Source organism: Eupeodes corollae, chromosome 2, assembly GCF_945859685.1.
Source record: "Eupeodes corollae chromosome 2, idEupCoro1.1, whole genome shotgun sequence".
In the NCBI taxonomy this organism is placed as follows: domain Eukaryota; kingdom Metazoa; phylum Arthropoda; class Insecta; order Diptera; family Syrphidae; genus Eupeodes; species Eupeodes corollae.
Genome location: NC_079148.1, coordinates 24,239,044 through 24,262,547, shown reverse-complemented (window position 1 = coordinate 24,262,547; position 23,504 = coordinate 24,239,044). Strand labels below are relative to the sequence as shown.

At 35.2% G+C, this 23,504-nt stretch overlaps 2 protein-coding genes and 1 long non-coding RNA gene across 13 annotated transcripts in view; 1 reads left to right on the top strand and 2 right to left on the bottom strand.

Annotated features, from left to right (window-relative positions):
• LOC129946837 (uncharacterized) overlaps nucleotides 1–2,157 on the top strand; it is a 31,372-nt gene extending 29,215 nt beyond the window's left edge. The window contains exons 2-4 of one of the 2 annotated variants that reach the window (XR_008781651.1): nucleotides 371–526; nucleotides 590–1,418; nucleotides 1,478–2,157. This is a non-coding gene — a long non-coding RNA (uncharacterized LOC129946837). Of the gene's footprint in view, nucleotides 1–370; nucleotides 527–589 lie in introns of both variants that reach the window. The other variant, XR_008781652.1, reaches the window with a different exon arrangement.
• Nucleotides 1–15,143, bottom strand: part of LOC129946835 (stromal interaction molecule homolog) — a 62,914-nt gene extending 47,771 nt beyond the window's left edge. For 6 of the 10 annotated variants that reach the window (XR_008781650.1, XM_056057192.1, XM_056057185.1 and 3 more), the window contains exons 1-2: nucleotides 14,916–15,064; nucleotides 8,634–9,207 (exon numbers count right to left, since the gene is read on the bottom strand). Coding sequence is in view for 9 of the 10 variants with exons in the window: in XM_056057192.1 (XP_055913167.1) it covers nucleotides 8,634–9,114 (481 nt within the window). In the remaining variant the exon portion in view is untranslated. The other 4 variants (XM_056057186.1, XM_056057189.1, XM_056057187.1 and 1 more) reach the window with 4 other exon arrangements.
• A 3,224-nt stretch (nucleotides 15,144–18,367) lies between these two features.
• LOC129944802 (uncharacterized) lies at nucleotides 18,368–20,767 on the bottom strand. Its single transcript, XM_056054466.1, has one exon. The coding sequence runs from the start codon at nucleotides 20,765–20,767 to the stop codon at nucleotides 18,368–18,370; it is 2,400 nt and encodes a 799-aa protein (XP_055910441.1).
• Between the last annotated feature and the right edge of the window lie 2,737 nt (nucleotides 20,768–23,504).

The following is a 23,504-nucleotide window of genomic DNA, read 5'->3' as shown; positions in this document are numbered from 1 at the left end:
AATATGAAACTCCTGATGCAACAGAATCACAAATAGTCTAAGTCACAATCTTCAACCGCTGGCCAAAAAACCATTTGTTCAATTGCTTCGAGTAGCGAGAAATCGATCATCGGATCATAAGCACCACTTGAAATTGCAGCAGCACAATTTTTAAATAAAATAATGCACATGTCTTTCGAAATCAATAACTCCTGCACTCTTTTAAAATTTCCATAAAATTTTACCGTTTGTTTTATCGTTCGATTATGAAGACTATAATCATCGCTAAATACCCAAAAAGTGGTTTTGTTTTATTCACAACTTTTTTAGTAACTTTTTGTCTATTTTAACGTAAATATTTCAACTTGTATTATGACACTTTCAATTACAGCTGAGTCTGACAGGTGTCAAATGACGAATGAGCGAACTTACTCGAATATCTCATAATGAGCACACGATCTATCAATGGATTTTTCATTCAGCAAAATAAAGATAACTGTATTTAAAAATGGTCTTATTCCTGGGCTACAACTTAATTGAAGATCCGGTAACAATGAACCAATTCTCAAAACATGAATTCTCTGAAATCACTTTGATGTATTTTTTTCAGTTTGTTGCAAGCGGCGTCCGGCGCGGCGGCGCCGATAATAATCTTAGTTTTTACTACCTGCCACAAAGCTCTTTCACCAAACTGTCTAAATTTAGCTTGATTCAATAATAAACCCAATCGTTTCACCCAAAATAGTGCGCTAATAAATTATCTACACATGTCTAGGTAGATAAAACATGCTTAATTCAGAAATTTTAATAAAATAACATCATAATCGACAAACAGTTTTTCAAATGATGAAAGGACTACAAGTTTATGGGAAAAGGAAAAACAATATTAAAATTATTTGATTACCCATCGGTCTTGACTTTTGCGATACCTTCTTATAATATTGTGTTGCGCCAGAAGTGTGTAAAATGTCTTTCATCGCATCACCTCACCAGAAACAGCAACCGAGAAAACAAGCAATTTTGATCTAATTTCTGTTTCGTTTGTTTTTTCTTTTTATTTTATCCCACTCGTTAAAACGGCGGCGTGGCGGAAACATTTTTTCGAACGAAAAATGGCAACACTATTCATCCTACGATTTTTCTCTTTCTTTGCAACTAAAAGTGACAGATGACAGTTGGGAAAGATATCTCCGCGTGGTGTAATTAAACACACAACAGAACAGATACTAGAAGATATCACAGAACCAGCCCACAGTGAGAGGACACACATGCCATAGTCAACACCACATCCACAATGACCATCGTCGATTCGAACATGAAGCTAATGCAGCCTGAACTGAACAAAAATAAATTGGCACCTGGTTCAGCAACAAATTTTGGCTAACATTCTGAAACCCAGAAGTGGTGAGGGGGCATTCACTTTATTTCCTCCTTCCCCGGTTTGCTCTATTTATATTTTACATTCATTCGTGTTGTATTTTTTTTTTATTTTTCTTAGGAAAAGAGGTCAGTTTGTGCTTGAGATTATCAATTAAGCGGATTTAGATTGGATGACAAAGGGAGATGACGAGAAAATATCTAGAGATACATATTTACACATAGCGTCTCATCCGGCGCGGCGCGTTGTGAGTTCAGCAGATGATTATGAATTGTATACCAAAACTTAACTCAACAGAATTGGGAAACAATTTGGCAGAGCTGTTTGGCTTGATGTATTATTTTATGCCGGTACTGTAGTAACCAGTATATTGCATATATTCTACGCGGTTGTTTATTTTTCTTCTAACCACAAAAACACAAATCGCTAACAATAATTTGAAATGAATACAAACAACGTGATTAGAACATATTAATAAAAGTTTATAGTTTTTTTTTCTTCTTAATATCATTTATTAGATCCCTCTTTTTGTATTTATCTTCTCTGATTTTTTGTTATTTGCATGAGCTGAATAAAAATTTGTTGTATTTCACTTGTGTTCAATATAAACTGTCAAATTGGTTTTTTTTTTTGGTGTATTAGTTTTTAAGTTATTCTTAACTTTATTTTGTGCGGGAAAGTATTTGAAATTATAATTAATTATTAACTATCCAAATCTGGAATTTTCAAAAGTTATAATACCGCTAAGTGCCAGAATAACTGACAAGAATCAATTTGACAGCACAAATAATAATGAAATAATAAATCAATTTTTCTTATTTTTGAAATCTCAATTTACTAATCAATGAAGTTTTTCATTGGAAAAATTCAATTTGGGAACTTCAATTTTTGCTGTAGCTCATTGAACACGATTAATTTCAATTCTTTTCAACAGTGGAGATATTACCGTTGTTACAGTCATTACAGTGTTCATTGAAACTGCCTCCATAGTTGATGAATAATTAAGGTGTTTTCAATGGGTTAAATACATCCCTTTATTGTCTTTATATAGATCTGTCAAACACGAGTTTTCTCTAATTTTGCATTCCATGGGGCAAAACAAATTGATTTTTTTTTAAATTTAAAACATTGATTTAAGACCAAATCTGCAGATCTGGAATTGTTGGCATATTTATAATTTTTAAAAAATGCTGAGAATTTGATTTAATTCTACCGAACATGTTAACAAGCACACAAAAAAAATAACAAATAAATTGCAAACGTGTTCCTTGCGCAACGAAAAGCAATCAATTTTTGGAGAAAATCTGAGTTTATCCATGGATAACACCATTAAATTAACAACAATTTGGTTTAAAATCAAAATTAAATCAATTTGTTTTTCCAATAAAACATCAAAATGGGAAAACAGGCATTAATACGATTTAAATACCAATAGGACCCTATTTTTAATCATTAAGAAGGTTTACTCAACATAAGGTACTTTTAATTTTAACTTTGAAAATAGTTTTGAACAGATCCCATTGTATCTAGAATGATCTGAACTTTCTATAACGAAGCGCAAACATAAACCATAACCTGTCAATATTTCCATTAATTGGCTGTGTTCAAAATAATAGTAGTGTTCATTGAACTACATATACCACCCCTGGACATTAACGCCATCTTTACAGTTAAAAACTTAATTTCTGTGATGTCAAAGTTTATAACGGGAAACCATAAACAAATATACTGTAGCCTTATATTAAAAATAAATTAACTACAAAAAGTTATTAGTCAGCTCAGCTTTGTGATGTTTGCTCAATTAGAGCTGTTCAAAATTATGGTAGTGGAACTAATTTTGTTTGATTTGTAAGTGATACATAAATAAAACAATTTATTTTTTTTTTTTCTTGAAAAGTAAGTATCAATTTAATTTTGATAAATTAAAAAAATCATTTAATTTGTATTATAAAGTGGGGAGACCAAAACATTGCAATGTGGATAAGCGATGCCTAATATTGAAGCTGCGAGGGGAAGGGAAAACTTATTTGGAAATCCGAGCCCTTTGCATCATCTGTTGAAATACAAAAGACCTTGAACTTGGAGGTAAGTGCACTTACGATTCGGAGGCGATTGTTGGAATCAAATTTGAATGCTCGCAGTCCTTGCAAAGTATCGTTGTTGACCAAGAAGCACATTAAAACTCGACTCCAATTTGGTAACGAGCCTCTAATACGTCCGTCGTCCACCCAACACAGAATATGTATAGAAATTCACTACGAAGACGGTAAAACATGCGTAATTTGGGCCTGTTTTTCCTAATCTGGTGAAAGGCCCATAAAATGTTTTTCCTACTTTGGAGAAGGGCCCATAAAATAAGCCATGCTGCCATTTGCTGAATATGATATGCCGCTGATACATATAAACAAAATGTTTCTTATAAATGTCTTACTTTTGAGGTCAGAAATCTAAAAACACACATTGAAGAGAAATGCCAAACAGATTTGATTTCTAGGTGAGAATGAGCTGTATTTATAATTCATTCTCATGTTTTGTCAATCGGACTGATAAAATTCTGAGAAATCTTAGAAATATAAACTGGCCCCATACAAATAGAATGACGTCTTTGTATAAACAATGGTATTATCAGAGAGCATTTATTTTTCCGTTTTGGAAAGTTTTGTATACAAAAGATGAAGTAAAAAAATACACAAGTGAAGTCCATCTCGGCTTGTATTTTGTATTTTAAAAGAATATTACTTATTCCTTAAATAAATAATCACAGAGCAATAAGGTTCATCTTTCAGTTGATTAAAAAATCATGATTAGCTGTCAATTTAATATAAGAGGACTTGACTTTATAGTTGGGGAGATTTTTCTTGACTAACTTTCCAGCCAATTTTCCAACAAAGTTGAGTTAATTGGAATTTTTTGGCAGCTGGCCAATCGGAAACAGAATCTTGCTCCTTATGTCGTCTGAACCTACCCAATGACGTGTGTTTGTTAATGTTTAGAACTGTCACGGAAGAGATTAAGCTTCAAACTGATACGAATTTAAGGATATTTGCAAACAAGATTATGAAAATGAATATTTGAGCTATTTTTAGCTTTTTCAAACAATTTGTAGGAAGGGATCAAAACCACAAATTAAAAAAATAATTTATTTTATATACATGTTAATTTGTAACATCTAAAATGTATTAAAGTAAACTAACTTGCTATAATGTTTTAGTCAAATAAATTTGTTGAACTTAAATAATGTCAAATAAAAACAAGTTTGCCCAGAATTTGTTTTATTTTACTTGGTCGAAGTTGAAAGCACGAGTTACAGTGCAAATTCAAGGTCATTAGCATTTTAACCAGTTTTTATTTTGTATTAGCATAATTTTTTTTATTTACTTATATTTTAAAGCATTGTCAAAAAATACTAAAACGAATTTATATGATAAACTTAATAAATATTTCCAGCTTTATTTATACCATTGTTTACTTATTATTTAATTTGTTTTTTCTATCCGAACTACTTTTTGTTTATACAGTTGTAAGGTCTTGTTGTTGTTTATATATTTTTAACAGTGCGTGGTTAAGCAAAAAGATGTGAAATCATGATTTGTATTTTTTGTGAAAGTTTAAAGCATCTGATAAAAATGACAAATCGAAATCATAAACCGCAAATTTTGTTCTGCTTTCCTTTTTTAATAATTGTTGGTGAGTTTTTGGAGAGATCTGCACTTATATCTTCGAATACAATCAATTTTTGGGACATTTTTGAATGAAGCCTAGTACACAGCTGAAGTGAAACGAATTTTTGCGACGGTCTCCAAGTGCAGATCAAAAAGAAATAGAAAACCACAGCGGAAAAATATTTGTGGAGAATTCTGTCAGCTGTCAAAAATAATTGCTGCAGTAAACCAAAGTGAAAAAGTTTTATTCTAGTTCGAATCTATTAAATTATTAAAATTAATTTTCAAAATAATAATGAAGACGAAGACGATTTAATGTTAAAAACATTAATCACATCTGCATCTGTGTTTTTATCGATGATAACGAAAAGAAAGAATAACTTTAAAACAAGAACCTAATATAATTTATAGTTTAATGACATGGAAGCAAATGAAAAAGTGTTCAAGTAATATTTCCATATGCCACCAATTATATTTCGAGAACTATTCTTGTTTCGGTAGTACGAAACTTTATAAAATGAATTTTAAATCTTAAATATTGAATTTAACTTTAAATTAAAATACATTTATATCAGTTAAAAAAAATTGCACTATTGTGAACTGAATTGTGTGAATTGTAAACTGTATTGGTATAAAATTCAAACTTCCCGCCCATCCGGCCATATTTTATTTAAAATTTAAAATTAAGAAGAAAAAGGAAAAAGGAAACACGATAGTTCCGCACATTCAACACGCGTTTTCTTTAATCCGCATTTTTTCGCTTGATTTAAATTCTTTTTAATTTGCGAAGTTATTTAACAGCTCAAGTAAGAGCTAATTTACAAAAAAGCTTGTTAAATTTTCAATTCTCATTGGTTGAAACAAAGCTGGGTGCGGTGCGAAACACAAGACCAGAAGATGAAATAACTCCATTAGATAAGTTTGCAGTTGTTATTGAGTAAATAATTTATTTTAGTTATACCTACACAATAACTTACTTTCTTACTTAAGGTGGCGCTACCGTCCTGTGTGAACTAGGGCCTCACTCAACAAACTTCTCCATCTAGCTCGGTCCATAGCTAGATGTCTCCAGTTTCACGGTACAAGTTGGGTGAGGTCTCTTTCCACTTGTGCGCGCCACCTGATTTGTGGTCTTCCTCTACTGCGCTGTCCTGTAGTGGGTGTGGATTCGAAGACTTTCCGGGCTGGAGCATTGGTTTCCATGCGCTCTACGTGACCCAGCCATCTTAGTCGTTGGACTTTTACCCTTCTGGCTAAGTCTACGTCGCTGTACAGCCCGTACAGCTCGTCGTCCCATCTTCTTCTCCACTCCCCATCGATGCATACGGGACCGTAGATCACACGAAGAACTTTTCTGTCGAACCGACTCAAGGTGCTTTCATCCGCTTTTGTCATAGTCCATACTTCTGCACCGTATAACAGGACGGGGATGATAAGGCAAGGATGATATAGCAACACTTTGGTCCCTCGAGAGAGGACTTTACCACTCAATTGCTCTCTTAGTCCAAATAAACAGCGGTTAGCAAGAGTTATTCTGCGTATGATCTCAGCGCTGGTGTTGTTTTCTGCGTTTCAAGCTGAGCCTAGGTAAAAGAAGTGCTTGAATACCTCAAAGTGGCGTCGGTCGATGGTGACGTTTTGACCAAGACGTCGGTGTTGTATGTCCTTTCTTGACGACAGCATGTACTTTGTTTTGCCCTCATTAACCGTTAAACCCATTTTTGCCGCCTCTGCCTCAATACTTACAAAAGCCCCATTGATATCATGCTGAGTATGTCAATGTTATCAGCATATGCTAGTAATTGGACAGACTTTTGAAAGATAGTGCCTCTAGTGTTGACGTGTGAGCTCTGCACTATTCTTTGAAGCACGATGTTAAAAAAATTATATGACAGCGCATCACCTTGTCTAAAACCTTTTTTGACATCAAAAGGTTCTGTTAAGTTGTCTTCAACCTTTATGGACCAGCGTGAATTCTCCATGGTCATCCTGCACAAACGGACGAGTTTGGTTGGGTTCGTCCCTGTAGATGCTGTCATATGCGGCTTTGCAATCGATGAAAATATGGTGGGTGTCGATTTGGTGTTCTTGGTTTTTTTTCCAGGATCTGCCGTAATGTGAATATTTGCTTAACTGTGGACTTTCCTGGTCTAAAACCACACTGATAAGGACCTATCAGGTTGTTGACGATGTGCTTTAGACTTTCACATATTACGGAAGAGAAGATTTTATAGGCGATGTTAAGTAGACTGATTCCTCTATAGTTGGTGCAGTTTAGAGGGTCTCCTTTTTTCAGGATCGGACAAACAATACTGAGGTTCCATTTACCTACACAATAAAGTCATACTAATAATGTTTTTCTACTGAATTAGCAAGCAGCATTTTGGTAAGATTTTGGATGACGTTTGCATTGCTCTATGCGAGGTCTTGGCTACTTACATACCGAAATTGGATGCTTTGCAGTTTATAGAAATTGCAAACCAGTGCATAGGAACCATCGATGGCAAGCATGTTGTCATTAAATGTTCTCAAAAAAATTACTTTGTTTCAAATTTGAGTCTTTCTCTTTTTTGGTTTCTAAATTTCGATTTTAAAAATAATAATCTTAATCTTAAGTTTCAACTGTGGATTTCCAATGCCAGTAATTTAAAATTTTTAAGAAAGTATAAATTAAGGGGGATGATTTAAATCACCATGTTTGAGGATTTAAAGAGATATTCGTCAGGTTCAGAGAACATAAGGAACTAAATTTGCAGTCAACTGTAGTCTTTGTGTCACAAACTTCAAATTTCGAACTTAACGTTACTAACATCTGCCTTCAGCTGATATTGAAAAAACTACCAAGGACATCATTTTTTACAAAACACTCCTTAGACAAGCTACAAATCTATCTCGACTTGTATTTGTATTTTTTTAAGAAATATTACATATTCTTTTTTTAATAAGAAATGTAACTTTTCTACATGAAACGACAAATGTATGCATTCTGACAATAATTAAATCACGAGTAATAAGTTCTATGAAGGAAAAATTATGATAAGCCGTCATTTTGACATAAGTGGCCTCAATTGGAAGATATGTGAAACTTCACATACCTTCAAGTCATTTAAGTCGTCTTAACCTGCCCATTGTTTGCTCTTCACTCCAATAATTTATGAAATCTACGAAATTAAAAGCAAATGCCCAACAAATCTCCTCTCACGTTTTTAAAAGGATTTAGAAGGCTTTAATCTTAAAGGCTATTCAATTTTTAAGTAACTTAAAAAAAAAATTGAAAGTAAAATAATGTTATGAAAAAAATGCCTTCTTGTTAATTAAAGAAAAAATTGAAATTTTAAAGTTTCCCCTTCCTTCACTCAGATCTCATTTTTATTGACTTGTATGATTATACACGACCCCCAAATAAAGAAAAGCTTTGTGATTAATTTGTATTCTTTTCATGATCTTATATGTTAATAGGTACTATAAAACTTAAGAAATTACCTACATTTAAATATGTCTGACGATCGTGCAATGATAATTTTTTAATATTTCCGCAATTACTCTAAACCAAAAACAATATTTTTTTAATTACATATGTATGTATGTTTTATTTAATATGTTAATATACTCACTAAATTCATTGCTAACGGCTTGAGACATTGCTTCACTGAGTAGATTATACGAGTGCCGATGATCTATGTGGCCACTTCCAGGTGCTCCATGATGATGAGCGTAGGAGGAGGCCGCATGGGATCCACCGGCACCGCCACCACCACCAACAGCACCTGTTGTTGTCGTTGTTGTTGTTGTTGGCAATTGTGAAGCTTTTAAGCCACCACTATGTTGCTGCTGCTGCTGTTGATGATGTTGTTGTTGTTGCTGCTGCTGCTGTTGTTGTTGTTGTTGCTGTTGTGGTGTTGGCTTTTGCGATGGATGGTGCAATTGCTGGTGGTGTTCTAGCTCATGTGATGGATGTGGATTGTAGCGATTACCACCAAGAGCACCGGCAGTAATCACAACTGAATCACCAGGGGCTCCGCCACCGGAGACACTGTATTTATGTGGTGAAGAAACCAGAGATATCACAAGTATAAGGCAAATGTTCCAAAGCATTTTGATCTTTGGTTTTGTGTAATTTTTGTTATTTTATTGTCGTTGTAAAAAATATTTTTTATTTTCTTTTGTTTTATTATGTTAATTTTGTCACTTTAAGAAAAATTTAAGTTTTATTGTTTACAATTGCATATTATTAATTAGTAACTAGTTGATTTGAAGGTCACCCTAAGGAATAGTAGAATCTTAAAGTAGTTCCATAAGGATATGTATGCACACATTTGTATTAATCATAAGGATGAATAAAATGTTTTTCCACTCATCTCCAATGAGTAAGCTGATTTCCCAGTTCGGAGATAAAATTTAAGACCCATGCATACTCAGGTAGTTACCATTTTTAGGAGAGGTCGAGTTAGATTAAAAATAAGTACGCAGTAAGCTTTGAAAAACAAAATAAATTAACAATTTCTATTCTACATTCTTCTATTCTCTACAGGGTTATCAAATCCGGAAAAAATAATGCTCCAACATGACATCATAACAATATACACACGCATTAAATGAGAATCTATACATACTTATTGTTATTTAGGTAAGTATAGATTAACGAATAGCTTAAAATGCTAAAATAAAAGTGATTGTAGAAATTGTTTATGTGGAATAATTTAGCTTTTAGTTAAGTTTACTTCTTTTTTTTTTCGTTATCATTCATTACTTTTTTATTCACTTTGTCATTTTATTGACAGTTTATATTGGAGACAGGTAGATACAAGTTTTTAAAATAAAATAGTGAAACAATACAAAAGACACAAAAGTGTGAACAAATTTCATAACATATGTGCATAGGTACGTATCTAAATATCTTTTCATAGTTCCACAAAAAATTCTTCACACATGTTCTTTTTTAATGACATCATGTTAATGCCAAAAATGTATTATTAGTAATTTATTCAAATAACAAAAACATTAGTTTTTTATTTATTTTAAATTTTGAGTTGAAAACAAAACAGTTAAAGTAAGCTGCCATTTAGTTTCGGCTGAATAATATGTATGACAGTTAAATAATTTGGGTGATTATAGGGTCATAGGTATCTCACACCTGACAAACTCAGCCGTCATTTGAAGTGTCGATATGTCTGTTTGGTTACGTTTGTAGTAAAATGTAAAACCTGTCAAATTGTTTAAAGGAGGGGTAAATTCTCTCTGAGATAGAACAACTTTCCACAAAGTGAATAATAGCTTTTGTTTCACTTTGTAAATGAACATCAGTCTGACAGGATCTTTTTTTGTTATATTTTAATTTATTTATTTGTAATTGTTTTTTGAAAGTACATATTTTAGCCTTGGTTTCGGAAATTTTTGGAAATGATTATTCAAACGTGGACTCATTTGCAATAGCCGAGGCAATGCAGCACGAAAAGAAATTGAATCAAAGACTATCTCTAGAAAGTTGTGCAAAACCTTTTTAAATGTTCTAGGAGAAACATTTCTATCTAACTAGCAAAAAAAAAACGAATAAAATGAAAGTGACATTGACAATGATTGCTAATTTTTACAGTTTGTAAACTTCTTGCACTCAGAAATGCTTGCAGTAGCAATTTCAATGGAGAGAAAATTTCGTGTTCTCTCGTTGTGCTCTATTGTTACAACTTCCTTGAGTTAAAAAACAAGAATTTGTGAAAACTTCTCCGACTTTTTATAGGCTTTTCACACCAAGTCCAAACCCCGGTTTTCGCCCAAAAACCTACATTAAAAACTAAACAAACAAACCTTTTGAAACATTCAGTGCTCAAATTAATTTAAAAAATCAGCTGATGGCTGCTGTCAAAACAAATATTTCATTTTGAAATAAATTTGGTCGTGATAAGTAAAATTATTTATACAATTTCCTTACAAAATAAGAATTATTTCTTTTTGTTTTTTATTTACATAATGTGGAAGAGAAAAAAAAAAACAAAAAAAGGAAACTTTGGGGGAAAACTTGCCAACGTCGGTACTGGCGGTTCATTTATGATCCTCCAAAGTTTCAAACGCTCTTTGTTAAGCGAGGAACCGGAATTTACTATGGCTACTGGCGTGACGACCAAGATTTGTTCATAGTTCGTAATGAGGTTTCTTCCAAGGGATGCGTTTTCGAACTCGTCGCTACAAATATGTATGTTCGACTTTTTCGCTTACTACCTGGAGGAAGACTTTTCGGTAACTCCGTTCAATCACAAGGATTTGGGAGATAGGTATAAGTTAGGCGATAAGTTCATCTGTTGCAGGCTAATTCACAGCGGGCTAGGAGAATTTGCGGCAAAACATTCCACAATGTGGGAATCGTTGTTCCAGTGAACAAAACCACAAAATTGGGGTTATCGCAACTTGATTAAAAGCCCATAACATCAAGAAGATCCTCAGTGCATTGGACAAACCAGGCAAGTCCTCAAAGGAAGAAGCCAAAGAGATAGTCATGGAGAAATTGCAGCCCACCATAACAGCTTCAGTGATCGCTTTGTATGCGTTTGATTTTGGTACGAATCTGGAACTTTTGTTGTTGTTGATTCTATGATATATTTTCTAAACAATTAGCTTCCCCTTAGTGAATTGTTTGGACCGGTTGAAGTAAACTAAGAGGATAGCTGCATGCAGCCAAGCTCGCTTGTACCTTTTGTTGGTTCATGCCATGAGCCCATTCCACTTGTCCCCAGAACTTCAGTTGAAACTCTGGCTCAACTTTCCATTACCGCAGCACGAATTTCGACTCGCGGTTTTTTTTATTCGATAGATATGTGCAAATAAATAATGGGGCTACTTTCCATTACCGCAGCACGAATTTCCTTCTGATTTTTTTTTTTTTGCAGTTAGGTAGAGGTCTCAATAGAACATGTTTTAAATATTAGGGCGAGGAAACAACTTTAAGTCATAAAAAAAAATATTTTCTTTTTCGGACTTAACCCTACTTTTTTGTATTGCATTTTTTGAGCCTAAAACAAGTTTTTTTTAATTGATAGCACGGCGTACTAACAGCTGGGGTCACTATAGGATTTGGGGTGGGTGCGAGTTTGGGTATATGCAAAGTACTTTTCCATTTGAGCACTAAAATAAAAGAAATTACCAAGAAAAAAAAAACAAGTATGGCAACACTGAACAAAAAACAAGGAAGAAATGTCAAAATCAACCATTTTTGAGTGTTTTGTATGGAAAAAAGTGAACTTTAAAAATTAATTAAAAATAGACATAAATGTTTCCTCGCTCTAAAATTGCTATAGTTATTATTTATTTGCACATATCTATCGAATAAAAAAAACCGCGAGTCGAAATTCGTGCTGCGGTAATGGAAAGTTGAGCCTAAATAATAACTATAGCAATTTTAGAGCGAGGAAACATTTATTTCTATTTTAAATTAATTTTTAAAGTTCATTTTTTTCCAAACAAAACACTCAAAAATGGTTGATTTTGGCATTTCTTCCCTGTTTTTTGTTCAGTGTTGCCATACTGGTTTTTTTTCTTGGTAATTTCTTTTATTTTAGTGCTCAAATGGAAAAGTACTTTGCATATACCCAAACTCGCACCCACCCCAAATCCTATAGTGACCCCAAGCAGGGGGGTTGCAGGGGGCAGCATGCCCACCCTTACATACCCAGCTGTTAGTACGCCGTGCTATCAATTAAAAAAAACTTGTTTTAGGCTCAAAAAGTTGTTTCCTCGCCCTAATATTTAAAACATGTTCTATTGAGACCTCTACCTAACTGCAAAAAAAAAAAATCAGAAGGAAATTCGTGCTGCGGTAATGGAAAGTCGCCCCCAAATAATTTAGAAGAGCAAAACTTTTTACTCACAAATTTGTTCATCAACACAAAATTTGACAGCCGGTGTTAAACAAAGGGAAATGTCAAATGAAAACGTGTAAATATTCAGTGCGAACGAATTTCGGGTTTTCGAAAACATTTTGCAGAAAACCCTGTTTTGGGTTTGGTCTGAAAATACTATTACGACGTTAAAAGAATTTTGAGTAACCAAACAGACCTAATAGATCAGTCGAACATATTACTACAGCAGTGTTAATATTTTAGGCATGTTCCACCGTTTAACATAGTTCTTGATTTGTTAGTCAGGAATATTTTATTTTTTTAACTTTTGTGGCTGAACTTATTTTATGTGCGTGCATTTGTGTTGAAGTTGTATTTTAGTCTTCATTTCGATTTGAAAAAATGTAGAAAAGTACGAAACGTGTAGACATTTTAAAACTTTAATATTTTTGTCCAAATTGGTAATTTTGTTATCGTAAGAAAAAAAAAAAAAAAAAAACAAAAATGACGAACAAATTATATTCAGGACAGATGTCAAAATATATGGCTGGAAAATCAGAATTCTCAGAAAAAAAATTGAGCGCTTAGCTGAGAATTTGTATTCCATTTAAAATCTTTAAAGACTAATGAGATCTCAGTGAGATTTTACTATGTTGCCTTTCTGTAGAATACGGCTTGAAACTTAACAATTGATTAGAGGAAAAAAAGTGCAAAACAGACCACTTGTCATTTTGACAGTTGTTACCATTCGTTTGACATTTGCTTTATAACGGAGAATCAGCAAAATCTTACAAGAATATAATAATAACATGGACTTTATACGCTGTCTATGTTTATGTTTATCCCAATAAATATTTTTAAATAATAGGTATGATTGAATTTTCTTTACTTTTAGGTTTGTTCTAAATTGTTGAACAATTAAAACCCTATTTTTGATAAATTGACATTTTTCAATAACTAAGATTCAAGGACATTTAAAAAGTAAAACAATACTAAAAACCACTAAAACAACATTCCTTTGAAGTTAAACAAAAAAAATCCCCAAGATGATCTTCAAATCAACTTATTTATTTTCTTCAATCAACAAGTCCAATCGAATCGAATTGATGTGTACAACATTGTACATCCACAACAGCAAAAACAAATCGATCAATTTTCATCAAGTGACAGGGTAAGGAGGTCACTAAAATGAAACATTTGGGCGTCCATACATTTTTCACACACACGGAACCCGAACGCGTCTTCAACCGGCTGCTGTCAAAACACTTTTGTCACAAACAATTGCATTTAATTGAACACGTCTCGTCTATGGAAAGGTCACGAAATTTAACTATAGGTATGTGATTTTGGCTGACAAGAACACCGCCAGCCACCTTAAATTAAAAGAACACGAAATTATCAAATTCACAAAACAAATTAGAATAAGATGAATGCACAAGAACAAAACAAAAATATGAATAAAACGCAACCGAGAAACACAATGCCTCTTTTTTTAGTTTAAATTTTTGTATTTATCTATTCAAAGGCTCTCATCACTGCATGAATGTGTTTTGTGGCTTTTCTGATCAATTTTTAAAATTAGATTAGGTAAGAATATTACTTATTTTATTTTTTTTGCATCGGAACCCCATAGACGAATAATATAGTCGAAGGAAGACAAGAGGAACACCGGAGCACCCGAGCGACAGCAGTTAAAGCAGCGAGAAGAGAAAAGCAAGACCGAGCCCGAGACCGAGCGACAGAAGGCAAACAACAGACAGACTGCTTCTGCTTCAGCCTTTGCTTATTTTATTTTTCTTGAGTGCGAAAACGAATAACAACGGAATTTATTTTGCAACACGTCACATTTTCATCAAATATATTATTAAAGAACTACAAATAAGATGATATTTTTTAAGCACACTTATAATCAGAATCAGGTAGAGAACGGAATTCACTTTGAACAGAAACTTTGAATTATAATGCAAAATTGCGTGATGAAATTATTAAGGTTAAATCTAGAAAAATCAACTTATTTTCATCTAATAAAAGGTAGATGGGTATAACTTCGTTTCTTATTTCTTTTACCCTGTTTTATATTATTAAATTATTGCGCGACCAAACTGAAGGCATTTTAATTTATTTCACAAATATGCTTTTGTATTTTTAAGATTCTTTTATTGATTCAACGAAATGTTTGGAAGTATTAAAAGAAAAAAAATATTATTATTCTATTTTATTACTTTAGCTAGCTACCAACAATAAAATAAACCAACCGAAAACAAAAACTTCATTCTCAATACTGTGCACTGGGGCAATTTTTGAAGTCTCTGTAAAAAAAATAGAAATTTTCGTAAATCGAATCATTCGAACTTGGGGCGGTATAAAACGGGAATTGGGACACTGGAAATTATTTGAATTCGCCGTCGCATTGGGTATGTTCATTTGGTATGGTAGTCCCATTTCACACGGTGAAAGATATTTGATATTTCGTTACTTATAAGGTTTTTGTATTAAATAATGGTACGCAGATCGATCTAAAATTAAGCTTCTATACAAAATTTTCTTCAAAACTTTAGCAAATTATTTTAGCCGAGTGGTAGCCAGCTCTAGGTAAAATTTCATATTTTTGTTGCATATCGTACTTTATTGAGCTGTCAAAATTTAGCGGACTAGTGAATTGCTCGGTGCGTTTATTTTGTGCTAAATTTTGACAAATTATTGAAACTAGTAACTAAAAAGGAAAAGGAGGGATGGTCATGGTTGAATCCTCTTAAGGGCCTTGCACATGAGAGCGAACAACGAATGGACGAACAAACGTGATTTTACACATTTCAAAGAAAAACACATTTAAATTATAAGAAACAAAATTGGCACTATTGCACTGAGGTTGCTACGAACTGTCAAACTCTATTCGCGTTCCACATACCATCCACACTGCAACAAATAAATTGTTCGCGCGCAATATAACCTCAAAATTATACGATTCTTGGTTTGTTTTTTTTTTCGTGAAAGATCATAGCTGAGGCAAATATGGAGAAAAGGGTAGTAAAATTCGTCGCTGTCTGTGAATAGAAATAAAGCCCATGTGAAAGAAAAGTCAAAACATGCGAACATCCACAGTTTGTGTTTCATGTGTAAGATGCTTTAGAAAACGTATGTTACAAGAAAGAAAAGATATGTCGAATATAAGTACAAGTGCATATAGTAAGTCAAAAATGGGCCACTCTCTTAGTTTCTTTTTTGGCTTCCTACATTTGAGTTAGAGAACAACTGTATTTTTATTTCTGAAAGGGTTCTGTTATGAAATTTTGCGCCGTGCTTAAATAAAATGGATATGCGCGAAATACGAACAAATAAAGTTCTGACGAGAAAAATAATTTAGTAAAACTCGTGGGGCATTATCCTCTTATTTGGAACATACAGGATAGATACGTTAAGAACAATTGCATATTCGAATGTTTTTCAACATGCCTTTGTTTTGCGTTGAAAAAAACTTATACATGGCTCAAAGTTTTTCATTTAAAATATGAAATTTCGTGGCTTAACAACGCTGTAAAAAACAACTATTTCGATTAAAAGAGAAAACTACGAACATCGTTACTGATCAAGGTTGCATTTTTTACATTATTTGAGTTTCTTGAACCTTTGAGAGTAAAAGGGAGAAATGTATAAATATTAAAATAAATAGTTTGTAGGTTTTCATTAGATTTCCTGTTATACAAAAAAAATATAACTTGTTGTTTTACATACGCTCAAATAGAAAAAAGTAAATGATCTTTTGATTACAATTGATTTCTGCGTTTTCGTTTACGTTATAAATTGTTTTTGTAATTTGTAAGTTAATATTTTAAGAAAAACGGAATTACAAAAAAAAAATTAAAAGATTGAAAAGCTTCTTCGATAATTTAAAGCATGGTCACAGAACATCAAGAGATTTGTCCACCCAACGGATCCGTTCATTACACCAAACATTTGTTCTCCAGAGAGGACACTATGTTGAAAAAAGAGCCTTCGATTTCTTGTAGTATCGGACAAATAGCTATGAAATTGTAAATATCGTCACGCTCATTTCTGTTACAATAATTGCAAAAGAGAGGTCGGTCTGACCGATGCGGAATATAATTTTAGTTCAATATTTCAACTCTTGCTCTTGTCACATTAGTATTTAAAGAGTGGCATAAATTTCTATATATTTCTCTTGATGACGATGATGATGCTCTATATAAATGTTGAAGATATATATTTTCATCAACTTTTACGATAACATTCGAAAAGATACCTTTCCAGTTATGTTAAACTCATTCAGTTCAAGTGAAACATTATGAAATCGGGCAAGTTGAGTCCATTCCTTAAATGGCGATGCTTCTGTTTCGCTAAAGAACCTTCATGATAGATGTGTGAAAATCCGAACTTGGTTTACTGATTACTCTTGTTAGAAAATCTGCATGCAGTCTCAAATTTTTAATACAAATCTGCGCAATTCCGAATTAGATAACCGAAAATATTCTTTTGAAAAAGTGGCGTTGTATCAACTCAAATTCATCAAAATAGGTGTGACCAAAAACTTGAATACCGTAAGACAAACAAGAGTAAATGGTTGCTTGGAAAACTAGGTATTTAGATCCTAAGTCTATGTTCTTGTTTGAGAAGAAAGTTGGACACATTATGTAAAGAGCTACTTAAACTTCTTTACACTTACGTTAAACATGTTTATTGAAGCTACAGTTAGCACACATCAACACTCATAGATATTTGAATTCCTGTACTATTTCAACAGGTTGGTTGTTAAGGAACCACCTTTCTTCTCTCAACCTTCTACAACTCCGTGCCTCAAATACCATTATCTTTGTTTTCTCTGAATTTATTTTAAGGTTCCAGTTATTGCAGTACGTTTGGACCCTATTGATTTGTAGCTGGAGAGAAAATGGGTTATCCGTTAGCATAACCAAGTCATCCGCGTAAAGAAGCACTTTTATACGAATATCAGAAAAACAAACTCCACCGGGTAAATTATCTGAAATATAATCAATGTAGAGGGCAAACAAGGTTGGGTTGAAGATACATCCTTGGGGAACACCTGCAGTCGTTGGAAACCAATTTGAAACCTCGGCCCCATCCCAAACTAATTACATACAAATTTGATTTAGATATTTAAAAGTTTTCTAGATATACCAAGTGAGGCCATTTTGTAAATGAGAGCTTGTTGGTTGACGGTATCAAATGCAGCTTTTAAATCGATAAAGCAAGCATACATATTCTTTTTCTTTTGGACAAATTTGTTGGCAATACTCGTTAAAGCAATAATATGGTCAACCGCTGTTAAAAATTTTTGAATTACTGTAAAGACTTCTGAATTGATTAAAGAACAAACTAATTTTTGTAGTAAAATGTATTTTATTGATAACTGATAGTAATGGTAATACTCAAAAAATTTTAGTTAATCTTATTCCATGGAGATCTAATTCAAAAGTGCGCGTTATTTCATGTTTTCTTATTCTCATCTTCTGATATACGCTGAGTAGTACACCGGTAGGATTTTAGTTGTCTCTCTTCTTTAAATGTTCTTTCTTGTTTTCTGTATTTCGTTTGTCTTCAAGTTCAGTGATGCCACTTTCATTTTTCTTAACAGTTCCCCCCAGTTTGACAATTCCCGGTTGGGAAGTTGTTGAAACATCACTACTACCGATTTCCAGCTTCGCTAATTTTACTGTTGGTCGTTCAAAAACTCCGTGGATGGTCTGAATCGTTGCACTGCGTACCTGTCCATCGGAAGAAGCTTTAACGGAGATCACCTTTCCCTTTGGATAATTGTTCCGAGGGAGGTCTTTGTCGACGATGATGACGAGGTCGCCTATCTTCAATGGTTCCACCGGATTATACCATTTTGTTCTCAGAGTCAACTTAGGTGCATACTCTTGTATGAATCGATCCCAGCATTTGTTTGCAAATCGCTCCTTGTATTGATATTTGTATCGCAGTGTTTTAGGGCTATCGTTGATTCGTGCGATTGGTTGGGCTCCTCCAGAATCCAGCCTCAAGAAATGGTTTGGAGTCAAGGCTTCTTCTAGTTCATCGTTCAAAGGCATATATGTGAGTGGCCTGGAGTTAATCATACCTTCAGCTGCTACCAAGCAGCTTCTCAACAGCTGGTCAGTCGGCGTTTTTGTTGGCAATGAAAAGTATAAGGCTTTTTTGAATGAGCGAACTAAACGTTCCCACGCTCCTCCCATATGGGGCGACGCTGGTGGGTTGAAGACCCATTTTGTTGTCGGACTGATGAATCGCTTCGCTATGATGTTTGGATCTATTGCCTCAAGTTCACGTCGTAGCATCTTCTCTGCCCCAACAAAATTGGTTCCTCGATCGCAATAGATTTCTTGTGGAGACCCTCTTCTATGTATAAAATCTTGGAAGCATAGTATGAAGCTATCAGAATCTAACTTGTGGGCTACCTCAACGTGTACGGCTCTAGTAGTGAGGCAGGTAAATAAAACACCCCACCTCTTTTCTTGACGTCGTCCTACTGTTACCATGAGGGGCCCAAAGTAATCTACTCCAGTGAACATGAACGGATTACAATACAGCGATAATCTTGCTGGAGGAAGAGGGGCCATTTCAGGTGTGCTCGGTTTTGCTTTATTGATCTTACACCATTGGCACACTTTGATAACACACTTTAATTGTTGTCTTAACTTAGGGATTACGTACCTTTGTCTCAATTGGTTGACTACACATTCGTTATTGGCGTGGTGAAAGTCTTCGTGGACTCGTTGAACCAGTAGCTTCGTAATCGCATGATCCCTCGTCAATATGATTGGTCTCTTTGTGTTGATGTTGATACATGGGGCCGCGTCCAATCTTCCCTTTACTCGAAGTAGTTGTTGTTCATCATCTAGATATGGTGAGAGCCTCTTGATTGAGCTTGAAGCAGGAACTCGAATTGGTTTATTTGGTATTTTGTTTTGTTTCTTGAGTGATGAAAATTCTTCAGAATAAACGTCCCTCTGAGCAATACGGAATAGAATAGTTTCAGCCTTTCGTAATTCTTCGCAAGATAAAATGCCAGTACTAGGTATGTCCGGTTGTAATTTAAGTTTGATATTTAAGTATCGATAGACGTACGCTGTAGTTCTCAAAAGTATTTGCCAGCTTGAAAAACGACTTATGTTGATCCACGGTTGAAGTGCTTGATGAATGCATACAAGTTCTTCGCCAGTTCCATTTGTTGTTGGTATGTTCTTTGGCCAGTTGGCTTCTATGTCCATCAAAAAACTTGGGCCTTGAAACCATCGTTCGGAAGGGTCCAGCGTTGGTGGTCTTGTCCACTTAGTGGCGTCATCGGCAACATTGAATTTTGATTGAATGTACCGCCAGCTTCCACCTTGGTCGTTGTCTTGTACTTCGGCTACTCGGAACGCTACGAACTTGTTATAGCGATGGGGATTTCCATTTATCCAACTTAGTACTGTCTTCGAATCGCTCCAAAAGAATATTTTGTTCACTGTTATGGACATTTCATCGGTGAGCTTTTTGGCAAATCTGCATCCCATAACTGCAGCATCCAGTTCCAATCTTGGAACCGAGCGGAGCTTAATCGGTGCGACCTTTGTCTTCGCCCCTAATAGCGAACATTCGATGTGATTTTCTGAACTAATTCTGATGTACGCTACAGTGGCACATGCTTGTTCACTTGCGTCCATGAAAACGTGTAATTGCACAGTTGTTCCAAGCCAGTTTGGTAAATTCTTCAATAGACATCTTGGAATGCGACACCTTTCAACTTGAGGAAGAACCTTCAGCCATATCTTCCATGATTCAAAGTGGTCATCATTTACCGGAACATCCCAATCAACACGACTACGCCATATGTCTTGCAACAAGATCTTGAGATAAACCAAAAAATGAGCTATCAGCCCAGGCGGATCATATATGGACATGAGGATTCGCAGAATGTCTCTTTTCGTTGGTCGGTGTTCACCGTTCAGTACTTGTTGGTTCCCCTTGTTGAATCATAGAGAGAATGTATATTCATCACTTCGCTGAGACCACCACATTCCTAGAACCTTTTCTAACGCAGGATCGACACTCGGGTTTAAATCAGAATAATCATCAGTAGGCTGTGCATTAAGAGCTTTCATGACAGTCAAGGAATTAGATTTCCAGTTTCTGATTTCAAAACCGGCTTTCGCATGAACAGTTGTGACGTCTCTTGCCAGCTGAATTGCTTCCATTTCGGTGTCAACACTTTCCAAGAAATCGTCCACGTAATGGCTTTCTAAAATGCTTTTAACAGCCTTCGGAAACTCTTCTTCATATTTCAAAGCATTGCAGTTTTTTATATACTGTGCGCAGCTGGGAGAGCAAGTCGCGCCGAAAGTCATCACTTGCATCACGTAAGTGTCCGGTTCTTCATTAGTGTTACTTCTCCAAAGAAACCGTAGTACTTGTTGGTCTTTCGCAGGAATTTGTACCTGGTGGAACATTTCTTTAATATCACCAAAGATACATACCTTGTTTTGTCGGCTTCGTATGAGGACACCCAGGAGCGATGCGTTCCAGTCGATTCCTTTCATCAATAGCGTATTAAGCGAAACTCCTTCCACCTTCGCGGCCGCGTCCCACACCAGTCGAACTTTCTCCGGGTTGTTTGGATTTCGCACCGGGAAAATCGGTAGATACCAGACTCTGTCGTGATGTTGGTTCAATTCTTCTTGTGACAGCTTTCGGATGTAACCCTTCACTTCGTATTCGTTGATTTGTCGATGCACGTTGTCTTTCAGATCAGGATCACCATCGAGACGTCTCTCCAGACACTTCATTCTTTGCAATGCCATTGGACGGCTATCTGGCAATCTGAAGTTCTCATACTTCCACAGAAGACCAGTTTCATAACGATTTTGATTCTCAACTTTATTTGTGGTTTGGTTCAATATGCTCTTCGCGCGAAATTGTTCTTGAGTGCCTTCAAAGTCTCTTGGTTCTACCACTCCCAAGCCGTCAACAGATATGAATTCTTTCACCATCTCATGCAACTTCATATCAGTCGCTTCTTGACACTCGCACATTTGGAAATTCGATTCTGAATTCTGGTTTTCAGGTTTACCAACCAATGAAAACACTGTCCAGCCAAGCCGACACTTCGCAGCAATTGGATCGTTCTCATTTGCTTCGAGAATTTATAATGGGACAGCGACATGCCAGTTTCGAAGACCAATTAAAATACCAGGATTTGCATCGACGTATGACTGCACAGGCAAATTTTTCAAATGAGGATATGTGTCAGCCAAGCCTTCGTAATTCAAAGATTGCCTTGGTAGATCTAGTGCTCGGACCGTTCGCACGTTTGTCATGGTATGAGTTTTCGCATTCTTAAATATGCCAGATATGTTGACACTGACCACCCTGGAACATGGTTCCTGTCTGGACATGGTCCCACTCCACTTCAAGCATAATGGCAAGTTGTCGCCCAGAAGTCCAAGTTGATTTGCGAGACTGTCATTTAATAGAGTGCTGGATGATCCTTCGTCCAGGAAAGCGAATGTCTGTAGCTGAATACCATTATGAGACAAGAGTACTGGCACAATTCGGAAGCGTATCGGAGTTAATTCGGAATGAATCATGTGGAAATCGTTTTCATTTGTATTGTTGTTGGCGTTATAGCTTGGTTGCCAGTTGGGATTGTGCAAAAGAGTATGATGTTTCTTATTGCAATTCAGAGCAGAGCAGGTGATTGGTGACCAACACCTAAACGGATGCCTTTTCAAGCATTGTCTGCATAAATTTGATTTTTTAACCAAATCCCATCTGGTGTCGACGTCAAATTCAAGGAACTGTTTGCAGACATCGGCAGATCTACAATTGTCTTGGCAAACTGGGCATTTCCTTGGTGTGTTTTGTGGCACATTTTTGTTTGTTGCCTTTTTTGGCATGTTGTCGTTATGGATATAAAGTTCTTCTTTCTTATTTCTTGTTTTGTGCTGTAGCTCTCTTACAGTGAACCAGGACATAGACGGCTTCGCATCACAAATTTCGGCAGCTAAATCTTTTAGCCAATCACCAAGCACGCAAATGCTATCTGCTTCTATTTCAGTTCGTTTGTGAGTAGCCCAATTCAATTGCAAGGTGGGTGGCAATCTGTCTACGAGTTCGGTCATCATATTAGGATTTCGCATGTAATTCTGAAGCTGTGCCTGCTCCATTGTAGCGCATTAATTTCTTACGGCAACAGAAAACTCAATAATGGATTCGATGCGTTCAATTTTCGGCGATGGCATTTTTTGAATTTTTTCCATATAATGTTTCATTATGATTTCTGGCCTTCCAAAGTATTGTCTAAGGGTTTCGATGATTTCAGGGACGCATTCTGGTAGCGTCAGCAATGCCTCGACGACATCTCGAGCCTTACCGCGTAAGCATCGTTGCAAGCGCATTAAATTTTCGTTCTTGGTGAAGCCACACATTGCTGTTGTCTGTTGAAACGTACTTATGAAAACTGGCCATTCGCCTGGCCTACCAGTGAATATTGGCAACTCCTTAGCTACTACCTGTCGTGCGGATACTTGTTGGGAAGATATTGTATAGGATGATTCTTTCTCTTCTACTTTCGAAACAGCCAGCAGTTCGATGGGACTCTTTTTGACAGGGATATTTCGCTTATTTGGTGGTTCTTTCTGT

Coding starts and splice junctions, on each gene's coding strand:
- LOC129944802 (XM_056054466.1), bottom strand. CDS start 20,767: ATGTCCATATATGATCCGCCTGGGCTGATAGCTCATTTTTTGGTTTAT.